Genomic DNA, 14,656 nt, shown 5'->3' with positions numbered 1-14,656 from the left:
TCATGATCCAGATTTTGGTCTGGCTCCGAAGTCATTCCTCTTTGCTTAGCCACACAATTTATGATGACGTCAGAATGTGGTGTAAAATGATTCTCATCAAAGCACAGGGTACTGACTCAGACTAAGGTCTGTTTCAGAGCTGCTACGATCCACTAATGATCTAGAAGCTCCTCTCCACTTTTTTTTTTTTTTTTTTGAGATGGAGTTTCACTCTTGTTGCCCAGGCTGCAGTGCAATGGCACAATTTCAGCTCACTGCAACCTCCGCCTCTTGGGTTCAAGCAATTCTCCTGCCTCAGCCTCCCTAGTAGCTGGTATTACAGGTGCCCGCCACCATGCCCAGCTAACTTTTTGTATTTTTAGTAGAGACAGGGTTTCACTACATTGGCCAAGCTGGTCTCAAACTCCTGACCTCAGGTGATCCACCCGCCTCAGCCTCCCAAAGTCTGGGATTACAGGCATGAGCCACCGCACCTGGCTCTGCTACTCTCCGCTTATAAGACATTGGTGAATTCTCCAGGCGATTGCTCAGTCCTTATCTCTCCCTTCCTACTGCTTGGACGGATTTTTAGATCAAAGTTGCGGCCCCGCTCTCCTCGGGGATAATCCTGTTGCTGGCAACCTTGTTTCCTGGTTGACCTTCACAAAGAAGGGCTTCAGCAAAAACCTTCTGCCTCAGCCCAATCATGCAATGTTTCTCTTCCTGAAGCTTTCGCGGGCCCTCAAGATGGAATGGAAAAGGGCTGCCTTCGGAAACACTTCCAGGTGAAGAAGCTGCTCAGAATAAATTAGCCAGAAAGCGTTAGGATATGCTACTTCCACATTCTCGTCTTATTTTCTTCTTTGGCCCTTTCCTTCTTAAATGCCACCTCCTTTTTCCTTCCTGGGACTTGGTATCTTTGTACATTTGCCTACTGATGGGATAAAGCCCATCTCTACCCTAAGGATATTGCCTTCTTCTTGGTGAGAACTTGTAAGATTCTGAGACCCACACCTAAACAGCATTATTCGTAGCAGCCAAAAGGTGGAAGCTTGAATCAGCAAGAAGAAAGCTGAGCCGCAGATACTTTAAATCACCCCAGGGAAGCAGAAATCAGTGGATTCAGAAGGAATAAAGATAACAAGATGAGACCTAAGAGACAGTGGCGAAATAATTCACAAGTATCATACTGGTGAGGGCGCTGGGGGCTGCGGCTGGCTCACTGGGGTCACTGTAAGTCAGATCTTAGACTTACAGTTTATCCCAGGCTGACCTATAGTCTTCTATTACAGACTTCTAAATAATAGACAGCAAGAGGCAAGAGTAAATAAATATACAAAAATATAGTACAATGCAAATGCATGATAATCTTCAATAATTATCAGGAAATGCGTGAATTAGTGCCAGGTCGCAGCTCTGTCCACCACACCCAGCGTTTGAAGTGCATTTTCTTGAAGCCTGGCTTTCTGGAGAAACCTTCTTGCTCAATGCCATTTTTTTTTTCTTTTTTTTGAGACGGAGTCTCGCTGTCGCCCAGGCTGGAGTGCAGTGGCACGATCTCGGCTCACTGCAAGCTCTGCCTCCTGGGTTCACGCCATTCTCCTGCCTCAGCCTCCCCAGTAGCTGGGACTGCAGGCGCCCGCCAACACACTCGGCTAATTTTTTCTATTTTTTAGTAGAGACAGAGTTTCACCGTGTTAGCCAGGATGGTCTCGATCTCCTGACCTCGTGATCCGCCCGCCTCGGCCTCCCAAAGTGCTGGGATTACAGGCATGAGCCACCGCGCCCAGCCTCAATGCCATTTTTTTAACATTTAGTTTCGGTTCAGGGATACATGTGCAGGTTTGTTCTATAGGTAAACTCGTGTCATGGGCGTTTGTTGTACAGATTATTTCATCACCCAGGCACTAAGCCTAGAACCCAATAGTGATTTTTTTCTGCTCCTCTCCCTCCTCCCACCCTCCATCCTCAAGTAGGCCTCCAGTGTCTGTGTTTCCCCTCTTTGCATCCATGTGTTCTGATCATTCAGCTCCCACTTGTAAGTGAGAACATGCGGTATTTGATTTTCTCTTCCTGTGTTAGTTTGCCAAGGATCATGGCCTCCAGCACCATTGATGTTCCTGTAAAGGATGTAGAAAGCAGTGTGGCAATTCCTCAAAGAGCTAGAAACAGAACTACCATTCGATCCAGCAATCCCATTATTGGGTATATATCCAAAGGAACATAAATTGTTCTACCATAAAGACACATGCATGTGTATGTTCATTGCACTATTCACAATAGCAAAGACATGGAATCAACCTAAATGGCGATCAGTGGTAGATTGGATCGAGAAAATGTGGTACATAAACACCATGGAATACTACACAGCCATAAAAAAGATCAATGCCATTTTTAGAGATCCTTTGACAAGCCCTTCGGACCCTTTCTCTTGGAGAAAGTTCTGTTTGCCTTTGGAAATATGGCCAGCTTCCTACTTCTTCCCTGTTATTAATATTACCAGGAATTTGGATGAGCCACTTAACATCAAAGGAGAGAGGTAGTTGAGCTTGAGTGATTTTTATATTCTTTAAAGGCATGTGGACACCACCTTGACCTTTTGCTACGCAGTCTTCTTTAACAGCTGAATGTAAAGAGCCATCTTCTTCAACACCCCTGATTTAACGTCCCCAACAATACATACACACACACACACACACACACACCCCTCCTGCCCCAGCAGCTCCATCCTACTCCAGGCCTACTGAATCAGAAACTCTGGAGTGGGTGTCTAGCAATTGCTTAATTGCCTGGAGAGCTTATTAAAACACAAATTCTCAACCTCCAACCCAGAGGTCTGATTCAGTAATTCTGCAATAGGGCCAAGAATCTCATTTGTATCAAACTCGCAGCTGGCGCTCGTGCTGCTGTTTCAGCCAGTTGCCCTGGAGTAGGTGGCTTCCTGCCTACCACCAGGGCACAGATGTCTCCTCTAAGCTAATTGGGGAACCGCACACCACTGCAGGACAGAGGGCAAGGGAGAAAGTGTAGAGGAAAAGGAGGAGGAGATGAGAAAGACATTCCGACATCCACCCAGTTTCCCTTAGGTAATGCAGTGCCTGGGATCCTTGATGCACTTCATCAAAGCCCGCTTGCTTGCTGTTGTCTTTCTTTCTTTCTTCCTTTCTTCCTTCCTTTCTTTCTTTCTTTCTCCTTCCTTCCTTCCTTCATTTCTTTCTTGCTTGCTTGCTTTCTTGCTCCTTCCTTCCTTCATTTCTTTCTTGCTTGCTTGCTTTCTTGCTCTTTCCTTCCTTTCTTTCTTTCTCGCTTTCTTGCTCCTTCCTTCCTTTCTTTCTTTCTCCTTCCTTTCTTTCTTTCTTTTTTTCTCTTTCTTTGATTCTTTCTTTTTCTTTCTCTTTCTTCTTTCTTTCTTCTTTCTCTCTCTCTCTTTCTCTCCTGCAGGGTCTCACTCCTCTGTGGCTCAGGCTGGAATACAGTGATGTGACCATAGCTCACCACAGCCCAGAGCTCTTGGGCTCAAGTGATCCTTCTGCCTCAGCCTCCCAACTAGCTGAGGCCATAGGCATGCACCACGACACCCAGCTAAATTTTTTTGTGTTATTTTTTGTAGGGATGGGGTCTTCGTATGTTACCCAGGCTGGTCTCAAACTCCTGGCTTCAAGCAATCCTCCTGCCTTGACCTCCCAAAGTGCTACAATTACAGGCTAATGCTTTTTCTTATTATTTCCATTTATCTGTTTCTGGCCCATATCAATATCTGCTAATTCATGCCTTTTGATTGAGACTTATACATGGTTTCTCACGGGCATTATAAAAATGAAAGTGCAAGACCTGGCACAACAGAAAGATTAAGAGAACGAAACCCCTAGACCCAAAGGCAACCCCATGGGGCCATGGTATCTGGAGGCAGGACACCCTGCCTCTGGCATGTCTAAGAGAGTTTGCTGCCTCCCCGTCTTCACATTGGAGCTGCCCAGAGCAAGCAGTCCCCACTTCCCCAACTTCAGCAGCATCCATGATCTCACAGAGGGCTTGTTAAACACAGATGGGGACCCCCACTCCCAAAGCCTCTGATTCAGCAGATCTGGGGTGGGGGGCTGGACAAGAATCTGCATGTTTTTTTGAGACAGAGTCTTGCTCTGTCACCCAGGCTGGAGTGCAGTGGTGCGATCTCAGCTCACTGCAACCTCCATCTCCTGGGTTCAAGCAATTCTCCTGCCTCAGCCTCCTGAGCAGCTGGAATTACAGGCATGCGCCACCACGCCCGGCTAATTTTTGTGTTTTTAGTAGAGATGGGGTTTCACCGTGTTGGCCGGGCTGGTCTCAAACTCCTGACCTCAGGTGATCCGCCCACCCCAGCCTCCCAAAATGCTGGAATTACAGGTGTGAGAGCCACCAAACCCAGCCAAGAATCTGCATTTTCAAAAACCTCCCAGTGGCCAAGCATGGTGGCTCATGCCTGTAATCCCAACACTTTGGGAGGCAGAGGCAGGAGGGTGGCTTGAGCTCAGGAGTTCGAGATTATACTGGGCAACATAGCAAGACCCCATCTCTACAAAAATGAAAATTAAAAAAATTAGTCAGCTGGGCGCGGTGGCTCACGCCTGTAATCCCAGCACTTTGGGAGGCCAAGGCGGGCAGATCACGAGGTCAGGAGATCGAGATCATCCTGGCTAACATGGTGAAACCCCATCTCTACTAAAAATACAAAAAATTAGCCTAGTCCCCAGCTACTCGGGAGGCTGAGACAGGAGAATGGCGTGAACCTGGGAGGCAGAGCTTGCAGTGAGCCGAGATCCTGCCACTGCACTCCAGCCTGGGTGACAGAGAGAGACTCCCTATCAAAAAAAAAAAAAAAAATTAGGCACGGTGGCACATACTTGTATTTCCAGCTACTCAGGAGGTTGAAGTGGGAGGACAGCTTGAGCCCAGGAGGTTAAGGCTGCAGTGAGCTACAATAGTACCACTGCACTCTAGCCTGGGAGACAGAGCAAGACACTGTCTCTAAAAAAAAGAAAAAAAAAAAAAGCTCTCAGTAATGGGGATGCTGCTTGTCCAACAACCCCACTGTAGAACCACTATGTGTATGTCTGAAATAATGCAAGAAGTCACTTACAGTGATTTAACTAGCAAAACCCAAGAAAACGTCCAGGAAAGGTAACTTGCACCCAGCTGATCACAGAGGTGTAGGGAAGCATCTGAACTTCCACTCTGTTCATATCAGCTGCAGAAATGGATACAGCAGTCACTGGATGATGTCTTTTATGAAACTCACCCTGGAATGTCTCATATTTCCTGGCTCTGAAAGTCACTCTGGCTCTATTCTATCAGAAAATGTAGGCCTTACTCTGATCATCACATCCATCATGGTTCTTGTTATAGAAGTTTTCTCATTTCATATCTTACACCAGAAGGCATTTTGTATTATGCAGTCTCCATGGCAGTGGTCCCATAAGTGCCTGTCAACTTGATTTGACCAGTCTCATCCTGTAGGACTCACTGCTGGCCTGTTGAGGAAGAGTTGCAACCTATCTCACTGTGTTATTTTTCTCTTCTGTCTTCTCCCAACCCCTCTTCCCTCCTCCCACACCTGCTCCTCCCACCACCAGTGCATTCCCAGAAGCAGAACAGACAGACCTGCGTCCGGAAGAGCCTCATATGCGCCTTTGCTATGGCCTTCATCATCAGTGTCATGCTGATTGCAGCCAACCAGATACTCCGGAGCGGCATGGAGTAGCAGCCTCCCGCCAGCCACACTGTGTTGCAGCTCACCGCGCATGTGCATGCCGTGCGGGCAGACTCTTCCTCCACACAGCAGACACGGACCTATGGACTATGGATGGATGCGGACAATGGAACCATTCAGTAAAGAACCCAAGGTTGAGTGCAACTGGGGTTGCACTTCAGCTTCATCTCCTTGGCAGGGACACTAAAGGGCTGTCTTCAGTGCTTTAATGGTTTTGTTTTCTAATGCAATAAATAGCCAGGATTTCCGAATTATTGCTTCAACCGTCAGTCATAACTCTAGAGAAAAACTTCATCTTCATCTCGGAATTCCAGCGGCCATCCAGGTATAATGGTGAGAGAGCAAGAGAGAGGCATGAACACACAGTCACCTCCACTCCCCATTCTTTCAACCCAAGGGTCAACAGGAGACTCTCTGCTGAGGTCAACCCTCAGTTCCAAGAGGCTGACTTCAGGGTTGCCACAGAAGAGGGGGCTTTCCATCCCACCCTGGCTTCCTTCCTCCACCCAGTGGAGACCCCCCCAAGGCATGAGGGGAAAGCCATTAAGTGGGGTGCAGCCCCTGGCGGTCTTCAGCTGCACCCCTCACCGCTTCCGTTCTTACTGCCTTTTCTAGAGGACTGCCATTGGTAGAGCTGGGGTGCTCTCAGTTTCCGTCGGCACTTGGCTTTCTGTTCCTAGAGCCCATCCCGCACCAGCATTTTGGAACCTGCAGAGAGCCTTTCTCCCAGCTTTGCCGCCTGTGCTGCCATTAGAGAAAAAAAGAAGCATAATCGTGGGCATCTCTATAACATAGACAGATATATATATTTGGCTTCTTCGTGTGTGATGTCATTCTTCCCTAATCGCTTACACCTAATATAAGCTTGTCCTCCCTCCCACACTCATCCCTGCTTCTTTGGGGCAGGGGTGAGGCAGGTTGAGGGGGGAGGGGACTGAGACTGGCGGTGAGGTTTTGACACCCACACCCAGCCATCTGGAGTCACGGAGACCCACCACGTCTCTATGCCGGATGACCTTTGTAAGTTAAGGTCCTTGTGCATCTTACCTTTCCCTTACCTTGGAGTTTGCTGTTAGTCTTCCCCAGCTAAAAAGAGAAATGCAATCCAAAATGGAAAGATGGAGAGATCAAATGACTGTATTTTACATAAGATCTTCTGGCCTTCAGATTCTGCAACTGACTCATTTTCAGGAGGTAGGGGCAAAAGATGTTTATGAGTTTAGCCAACAGAACAGGTAATTTACTCCTGCCTGCAGAATACTTTCGTTGGGGAAGGGAACTGAATCCAAGGATCTGTTTTCAACACCATTCCAAGTCTGTAATTTCCTGACTTTTCCTAGATGTCAGCCACTACTATGAATTCAAGCTTGTGTAGTCAGATTAGCCAGTAATCTCTAGATGTAATAGTTCCCTTTGTACTTTTCCAAGCTCAGGTCTTTATTTTGTAATGGAATTACCTTGCTCCTACTTCTTTTGATTACATCCTAAAACTACATGCTTCCCCCCCTTTCTTCCAGTAGCGAGCCACCAGAAGCTTTCTTGTCTCAATGCAGTGGGTAGGGTTTTTTGGTGCGTTGCGTGTTCCTGATCTCCCTCCCTGTCTTCCCGCTCAGCTATCTCCCTACTGCCTTCTCAGACTTGGAGCACTCAAGGTCTCCGATGAGAGTTTTCTCATTCACCTCTGCAAGTGCTACTGGCAACAGCCTGGGGGCAGCTGTAGACACTTTCCCTCGGTGGGAGAGTGTGAATATTCTGATGAGCACAAGTAAAACTAAGGTTTCAGCCATAATACGGAGGAGGGAGCAGATGTAAGCTCCCAAGAGCCTGGGGGATCGCAGGTCCCTCTCAAAACTTCCTGGAGTTCAGCCCAGCAAGGCCAGACCAAGGAGGCAGCAACCTGCCTTTCTCCCTTACCTGCCCTGCTGCCTGCACACTGCATGCCTGCCCCTTCTGCCGCTCCCGTTGGCTGACTCACCACTGTCCCCTTAGGATTGGAATTCTCAACTAGAACAGGTCCAAATGCAGAATATAAATACATCGAACAACTTCATCCTTAATCTCTGCCCGGGGCAGTTTGCCCTCTCCCAACTGGACTTGGATGGGAGGGCATAGCAGATTTTGAAGAGACATGATTTCCTGTCTTTCTCTGACCCCTGAACCACCAAACCACATCCATAGGAGTGCAGGACCCTAAGTAGACTGGGTAGAAACCCCAGGGATGATTCTTCAAAGCCCCCTCCCCCATGAGAGGGGACTGAAATGCTGCAGCTGAGGCTGGTCTTCAGGGCAGAAAATGAGTACTTCTTTGAAGGCGGCTTTTCTGCGAGTTCTTCTGCCTCCTGCTGGAGAACAGAGACCCTTCAAGAGGTGAGGGTTAGATTTCATTGGCAGAGAGATTAGCCACTGTGCAGGAGTAGGGAGGAAAAGGAGTTCTGGAGAGGCACCATCATTCTGTTTTCTACAAAGGCTGCAGGATTCCTTTCTTAATGGTGACCTTCTTGCTCCCAGTGACCTGGAAGCAAGCCCACCCTCCCCAGGGGAAAATCTAGGAGAATGCATTCCTCTGCAGACTGCTAGAGAGAGATGGCAAGAAGGAAGACACAGAATTCCTTCTGACAGCCTAGGAGTTAACTTCCCACTGTGGTAACCCCCCACGTGGCACCCAGGGACTGAAGGGCACAGTGTGTGGAGATGGCCCTGAGCTAGCGGCATTCCTTAGACTTCCGGAGCTCAGAATTTGTCCCGGTGACTTGCACTCTGGCTGCTTTGCTTGGACAGTTTGTCTTGGGCATAGGGAAGACTTCCTTGTCAGGCAGCCAACTCCCAGCCCTGTTCACACAAATTTTGTGCCAGGGCCCCATGCCAGTCAGTGTCCCCATCATGGTGGCTATGAAGCTCATGGCTGAAGGTTCCAGAAGGTCCTGGTCTCCCATGCCCAAGGGATGCCATATAGCCCCAGCTGGAGGTGACTTACGCAGGAATTGAGAGGGAAGAGCCCACCCTTCACTCTGTCCTCCAGACTTAGGAACCAGTGACCTTGGCTGCCCAACTGTACGGAGGCTGAGTGATTGACAAACACAGGTTGGCTCATTCTTGCTGCAAGAGCAGGTACCCCCCGCCACCCCCCACCCCGGAAAACACAAGTGATGAGCAAGAAGGCATTTTCCTTGGGAGAGAAGGGGAAATGGACCCTGACCCCCTTGATCCCCAAAGAAGCTGTGCCCCACCTTTCCAGATACCCACAAAGCCCCGAGACAGAATCTAGCATTGGGACTATTAGCAGTGGCTTCCAGAATGTGCATGGGTCCCACGTGACTGATCCGACAAAAAAAAAAAAAAAAAGAGGGATATTACCATGGCAACCCTTGCATTCCACCCTGAGTTTGCCAAGGCACACAAAAATAGGGAACATTTTCTTAAAGAACACTCCAATTCAGCCTGAGTGCAACCTGACTCTCTGCATCTGTATCCTGCTGGGAGAGGCAGTTACCCTTAAAGAATCTGGGTGGTTTCTCTGCCTTTTTGTCTTGCATTTGAACTTGTCCTTCTATTTACTCAGGAGAACAGGAGCTACCTATAAGCCCTGCTATCTCCCCATCCCTACTCCCAGCCCCTTCTCCCAGGGTCCAGAGCCAGGACCCCTTAATCTAGGTAAATAGGCAGAAATATCATCTTGGAAGGCAAACAAGATTTTAAGCCTCCAATCTTTAAAAGTATCAGTTTGCCTGTTGAACACACTCCCGCAAGCCAGACGTGTGAACTTTGGTGAACTGAGGTTTACATGTGGTCTTAGGCAAACCCAGTGGTTTCAGAAATGTCTGGGTGTTTTATTTGCAGAGAACAAGATGTGTCTTATGAGTCTGCTTTCTCGATACCTGCCCTGTCTCAAATTTCACTTGACAAATGGTCTACGATCTTGCAGTTATCCAAAAGAGCCTATGAAAAATGGACGGCTGCTTCTGACAATAATGCCCCTCCCAACTTCCCATTCATAGAATCATAAAGCGATATGCTTCAGAACTGAGAGAGAAAAGTTTACCTTTTATTCCAAATGCCTCCTACTCGGCTTAAGTCCAGACTCAGGTCACGAATCAAAGACAGTTTTGCACGTTGCTCTTCACCTAAATCTAGCAGTTTCCCTGAGGCCCTGTGAGGGCATGGACAGAAAATGCAGGATGCAACCACCCAGGACAGCTCCCTGGTCTGGGCTGACCTGGCCACGTGTGGTCACATGTCCTGGGATCCGTGTTTACTGTGTCCTTGCTCTCCTTCCTGGCAGAAGCTGCTAAGCTCTGCTCCTCCTAACTGCAGGTCTCAAACCCTATTGGGTCGTTTTGCCACACTGTTTCTCCAAAGGCCCATAGTCATTACATTTTTCACCATTTCACCAAGATACAGGGAGGGTCTGGAATTCCCCTGCTAGGAAGGGCCCCTTTTCCTATATCACCGTGATGATACAGGTGAACTGAGATTAAACTTTTAGACTTCAGCACGTCGCACATCCCGGTTGTATAACCAGGAGGTCTGCAGAGCTGCAACTCCTGAAGAACATCTGTCTTAAAAGACCTCAAATCAGAACATTCTTATTGGCCTCTTCAGTGATCCCCATGGAGCTAAGAGTCTGTAACCTAAAGGCCTTACCATAGCCATCTTCCCTCCACACCTGATTGCTCAACTGCCCCAGAAGGGGAGAATCTATCTGAAATAGGAAAGAAGCATTAGGGACCAGGTGCGGTGGCTCACACCTATAATCCCAGCACTTTGGGAGGCCGAGGCAGGTGGATCATTTGAGATCAGGAGTTCAAGACCAGCCTGGCCAACATGGTGAAACCCCATCTCTACTAAAAAAAAAAATACAAAAATTAGCTCAGCATGGTGTTGGGCACCTGTAATCCTAGCTACTGTGGAGGCTGAGGTGGGAGAGTCACTTGAACCCTGGAGGTAGAGGCTGCAGTGAGCTGAGATCGTGCCACTGCACTCCAGCCTGGGCAACAGAGCAAAACTTCATCTCAAAAAATAATTTTAAAAAAGAAGCATTAATCACCAGCTAAGACTTTTCAATTTAAATTATTTAAAGTGACGGCAACATAGAGGAGAATGTGGGCTGCCTCTTACCAACCCGGTCTCCATAATAATTTCAGTGTCACAACTGTTCAGCTTCACTTCATACAGGGGACTGTCCTCAATTTTTTGGCCCTGCCATAAACAGGTGTATGTTAGTCCGTTTTGCATTGCTATAAAGGAATACCTTAACACTGGGTAATTTATAAAGAAAAGAGGTTTATTTGGCTTGAAGTTCTGCAGGCTGTTTGAGCAAGGTATCAACATCTGCTTGGCTTCTGGTGAGACCTCAGAAAGCTTTGACTCATGGTGGAAGGTGAAGGGGGAGCAGGCACGTCACACAGCAAGAACAGGAGCAAGAGAGAGGAGAAGAGGTGCCAGTCTCCTTTTCTTAACAACCAGCAATTGCATGAACTAATAAAGTAAGAATTCGCTCATTACTACAGGGAGGGCACCAAGTCATTCATGAGGAATCTGTCCCTATGACCCAAATATCTCCCAGCAGGCCCCACCTCCAACATTGGAGATCAACATGAAATTTGGAGGAAACAAATATCCAACCTCTATGATTGGTTTGGAGGAATGAGATCAATTACACCAACAAGCCAAGCATTTCTCTTAGTATCCTATGGTCATTGCTAATGCATATGGTCATTTTGACAGCTGTGGTTTCTCCTTCATATTTATATGGGACTCTTCATAGGGTCTCAAGAGACATGACAATACTGTTGAAAATGTCTCCAAGGCAAAATTAATTTTATTCTGTTGACTGGAAATATATCACAAAGAATGAGGTTTTTCCAGTCCCACCCACAAGACAGTCCTCTGAAAGTGGAAAAGCTTGCCCGGCCACCTGCCCCTACCCTGACCTTGGGGTAGTTCATCAGTTGAGCACACCCCCCATGCCGGGCATAGACTCACCCATCTCTTTTCCTCAGGTGTGATGGGTTGGCTTTCAAACTAGTGTTTCTCGCACTGTTAGAAGTTAGTGTGCAAGTGGAAAGGATGCAGAGGCTGGAATTTTCCAGTGGGATGAAGAGCAGGCTAATTAGGAAGGAATATTCCAGGGAATGTAAGGTGCAACTGTGATATTGCTCCATCCCTGGACCTGAGGGAGACAAAGTTCTTAAAGGGCTGCAGATGCTGTCCTCTGAAGGTCTTCTCCGGATCGCTGGCCTACTTTGGAAATATGCAGGGCGTTGTCACGGGGCTGCCCATCAGTCTGATCCACACGAAAGGCTCTGTGAATTTCAAGAGCAGGCTGGTAGCTCGCCATTCCTGGAAGGATGCTGACATCTGTCAAGCCCAGAATGCCTCTCTCAGGGCGCTCAGGCCTGTTAAACTGAGGCCAGGAGGGCAGAAGAAAGAACTCAAAGTGTGGTCGGTACTACCAGCTGGAGAAAGCCCAGGAGCTAGGACTCTTCCACCCACTATCTAGGTTATGTTGAGTGACATTCCTCCCTGGCTTCAGGTTTCTCTAAAGCCAGAGGGAAAGTAAACCAGACAAGCCCTCCCATCTGTTTTGTCTGAAACAAGATGGAGTGAATGCTCCCTACTGAGAGGGTCTGGATTTCACCCATGAATTGCACTAGGAACTGGGAGCTCCTTTTTGAACACAAGTCCCAAGAGGCAGTTGTGATAAAGTCTCTCTTTTGGTGTCCGCTGTCTGTAAATGAAACAGTGCAAATTGGTGTATGTCAAATGTGTCCCAGCTTGCAGGCAAGAGGTTTTGTTTATTCCCTAAGGACTTGCTGACTCGAGGGAACATCAAAGATGAGCTTTCTGTCTTTGTCTTGGCAAGTGTGAAAATAAAGGGAGTCAGTCACCTCCCCAAAGGTCACGTGAATCAGAATTCAGAAGAAAGTTGGAGGAAATAATGGCAGATTCCAAGAAGAGATGCTTATTTCTCCATTTGAGAAAGCCTTACTGAAAGCTACTGAATAAAGAGCACAATTTCTAGTTATTTCTTTCTTTGCTTTTTTTTTTTTTTTTTCCTGGCCACTATAACAGCACTTCCAGTATATGTTGATAGTAGCTTGTAATTATTCCTAATACCACAGAAAGAAGAGAGTCGTGATCTCTGGTGATTGTGAGGAATTAGATTAACAGTCCCGGGGGACCGGCTACCTGCGATAGCCCTTTAAATGGCTAATGAGGGATGCTGAGTGCTGAGCGGTGCCTGCTTTTGATGTGACCCACCCATGACCAGGGAGAGAGGGCAGGAAGAGAGCAGCTGCAGGATCCACAAGTCTCTAGCCCTTCTGCCCCAGGCAACATAAAACCCTAAATTCTTGTTCTTTTTTCCTCTTCCTAAAGTAGACTGACATCCCAGTAATTGTTTTTCTAACAAGCCCTGTTGTTCTCCCTGGGAAAGACCTAGATTGGCCAAGAAAGGATCCTCTCAGCTCCTGGTGGAGAGTTGCACAAGCCAGTGGCTCTCAACTCTCTCCAAGGAAAATTAAAGCATATTTTCTCTTTCTTAGCTCAAAATCAGCTTTCAGGGGTCCTCGAGCGGCTTCTTAGTGGGGTCTGATTTTCTTCCCCAGTTCTGAATCCAGGAAGAAGCTATTTCTCCAAGGACTAACCAAAAACAATGACTTTGGAAAAAAATTAGACTCAGAAAGTCTGTCCAGGCATTGGGTTGGTGAACTGTCAACTGTTGGGTGGGGAGGAGGGGTCGCTGTGATCATAGCGGTCATTAGACTTAGGACATGAGTTGTCTCTCAAAGCACAGTAGTAAATGACTGTATTTTGTATATTGCCCCCAATATGTTGGGTGTAAATAGAAGCACAGCTGGGGATTGATCATGGCCAGGACGACTGGAGCTTGGCAGCTCTCATATCCAGAATAAGCCACTAAGACGGAACTCATCAATCACCATCTTCCCATTTACCTCATTAGCATCCCATTTTCTCTCATTCAGTATTAGTTGATGATTTCTGCTATTAAGTGATGAGAAAGTCAGCAGACTAGTCAAAAAAGAATCTTTATATAAAATGTACATATTAATATAAATTAACTTAGCATGCAACTTACCGATCAAATGAAGTATATATTATTAATATGTTATCTTAGTGTATAAAGGAAAACTGCCATATTTACCAGATGTTTTCTTTAACCGAACTTGTCTGTAAATATATAATCTGTATAAAAAGAGTCTAATTTACCATTATTTATGCAATAGAAAGAATAAAAGTTTTTTTTTCTTTTGACGAGAGATTCCATTCATTATGTGTGGTTTGATTTACAAATGGGTCAGGAGACTCATCCCTGGGACCCCAAAGGGCAACCAAGAAGCCACAGGTGAGAAAGCGGCCTTGGGATCTTGCTGTCTGCTGGGATGCTGAAGAGAGGTGACTGGCATTAGGGCAAGTAAGTGGACTGTGGAACATATGGTGAGAATTATGAAGTGTCTTCTGGCTAGGGAGCAGACATTATAATTTTTAAAACTTTGCAGACACCCAAGCTAATGGTGTCATCCTTTTGGGATTCTGTTTGCCAAATTCTTCTCAACGTTACGTTATGGCATTGCATAGCTTTTACTTAAGCTTTTGGAATTTTTAATGTTATCTGAGCTTCTTGGAAATAGAAAAAGACACCTATTTCCTTAAATAAGGAAACGCAGGGTATGACAAAGTTAAGTGACTTGATTAAGGGCACTAGCTGAGATCATGCCCAAAATTTCTTTTCTTTCCTTTTTTTAGAGACAGGGTCTCCCTCTGTCACCCAGGCTGGAGTACAGTGGTGTAATCATAGCTCACTGCAGCCTCGAACACCTGGGTTAAAGCAATCCTCCCACCTCAGCTTCCTAGGTAGCTGAAACTACAGGTGGGCACCATTATGAATGGCTAATTTAAAAAACTTTTTTA

General features: G+C 46.8%; 1 protein-coding gene across 14 annotated transcripts in view; it reads left to right on the top strand.

Annotated features, from left to right (window-relative positions):
* The window catches only part of CALN1 (calneuron 1), a 676,810-nt gene extending 662,811 nt beyond the window's left edge, over positions 1 to 13,999 (top strand). For all 14 annotated transcript variants that reach the window (XM_055292953.2, XM_055292955.2, XM_055292952.2 and 11 more), the window contains one exon: positions 5,589 to 13,999. In XM_055292953.2, coding sequence (XP_055148928.1) covers positions 5,589 to 5,716 — 128 coding nt within the window. In that variant the 3' untranslated portion in view covers positions 5,717 to 13,999. The remainder of the gene's footprint in view (positions 1 to 5,588) is intronic.
* Positions 14,000 to 14,656: the final 657 nt, after the last annotated feature.

This window comes from Symphalangus syndactylus, chromosome 9, assembly GCF_028878055.3.
Source record: "Symphalangus syndactylus isolate Jambi chromosome 9, NHGRI_mSymSyn1-v2.1_pri, whole genome shotgun sequence".
Lineage (NCBI taxonomy): Eukaryota > Metazoa > Chordata > Mammalia > Primates > Hylobatidae > Symphalangus > Symphalangus syndactylus.
The sequence above is the reverse complement of the archived record's forward strand: the minus strand, read 5'-3'. Positions and strand labels throughout refer to the sequence as shown.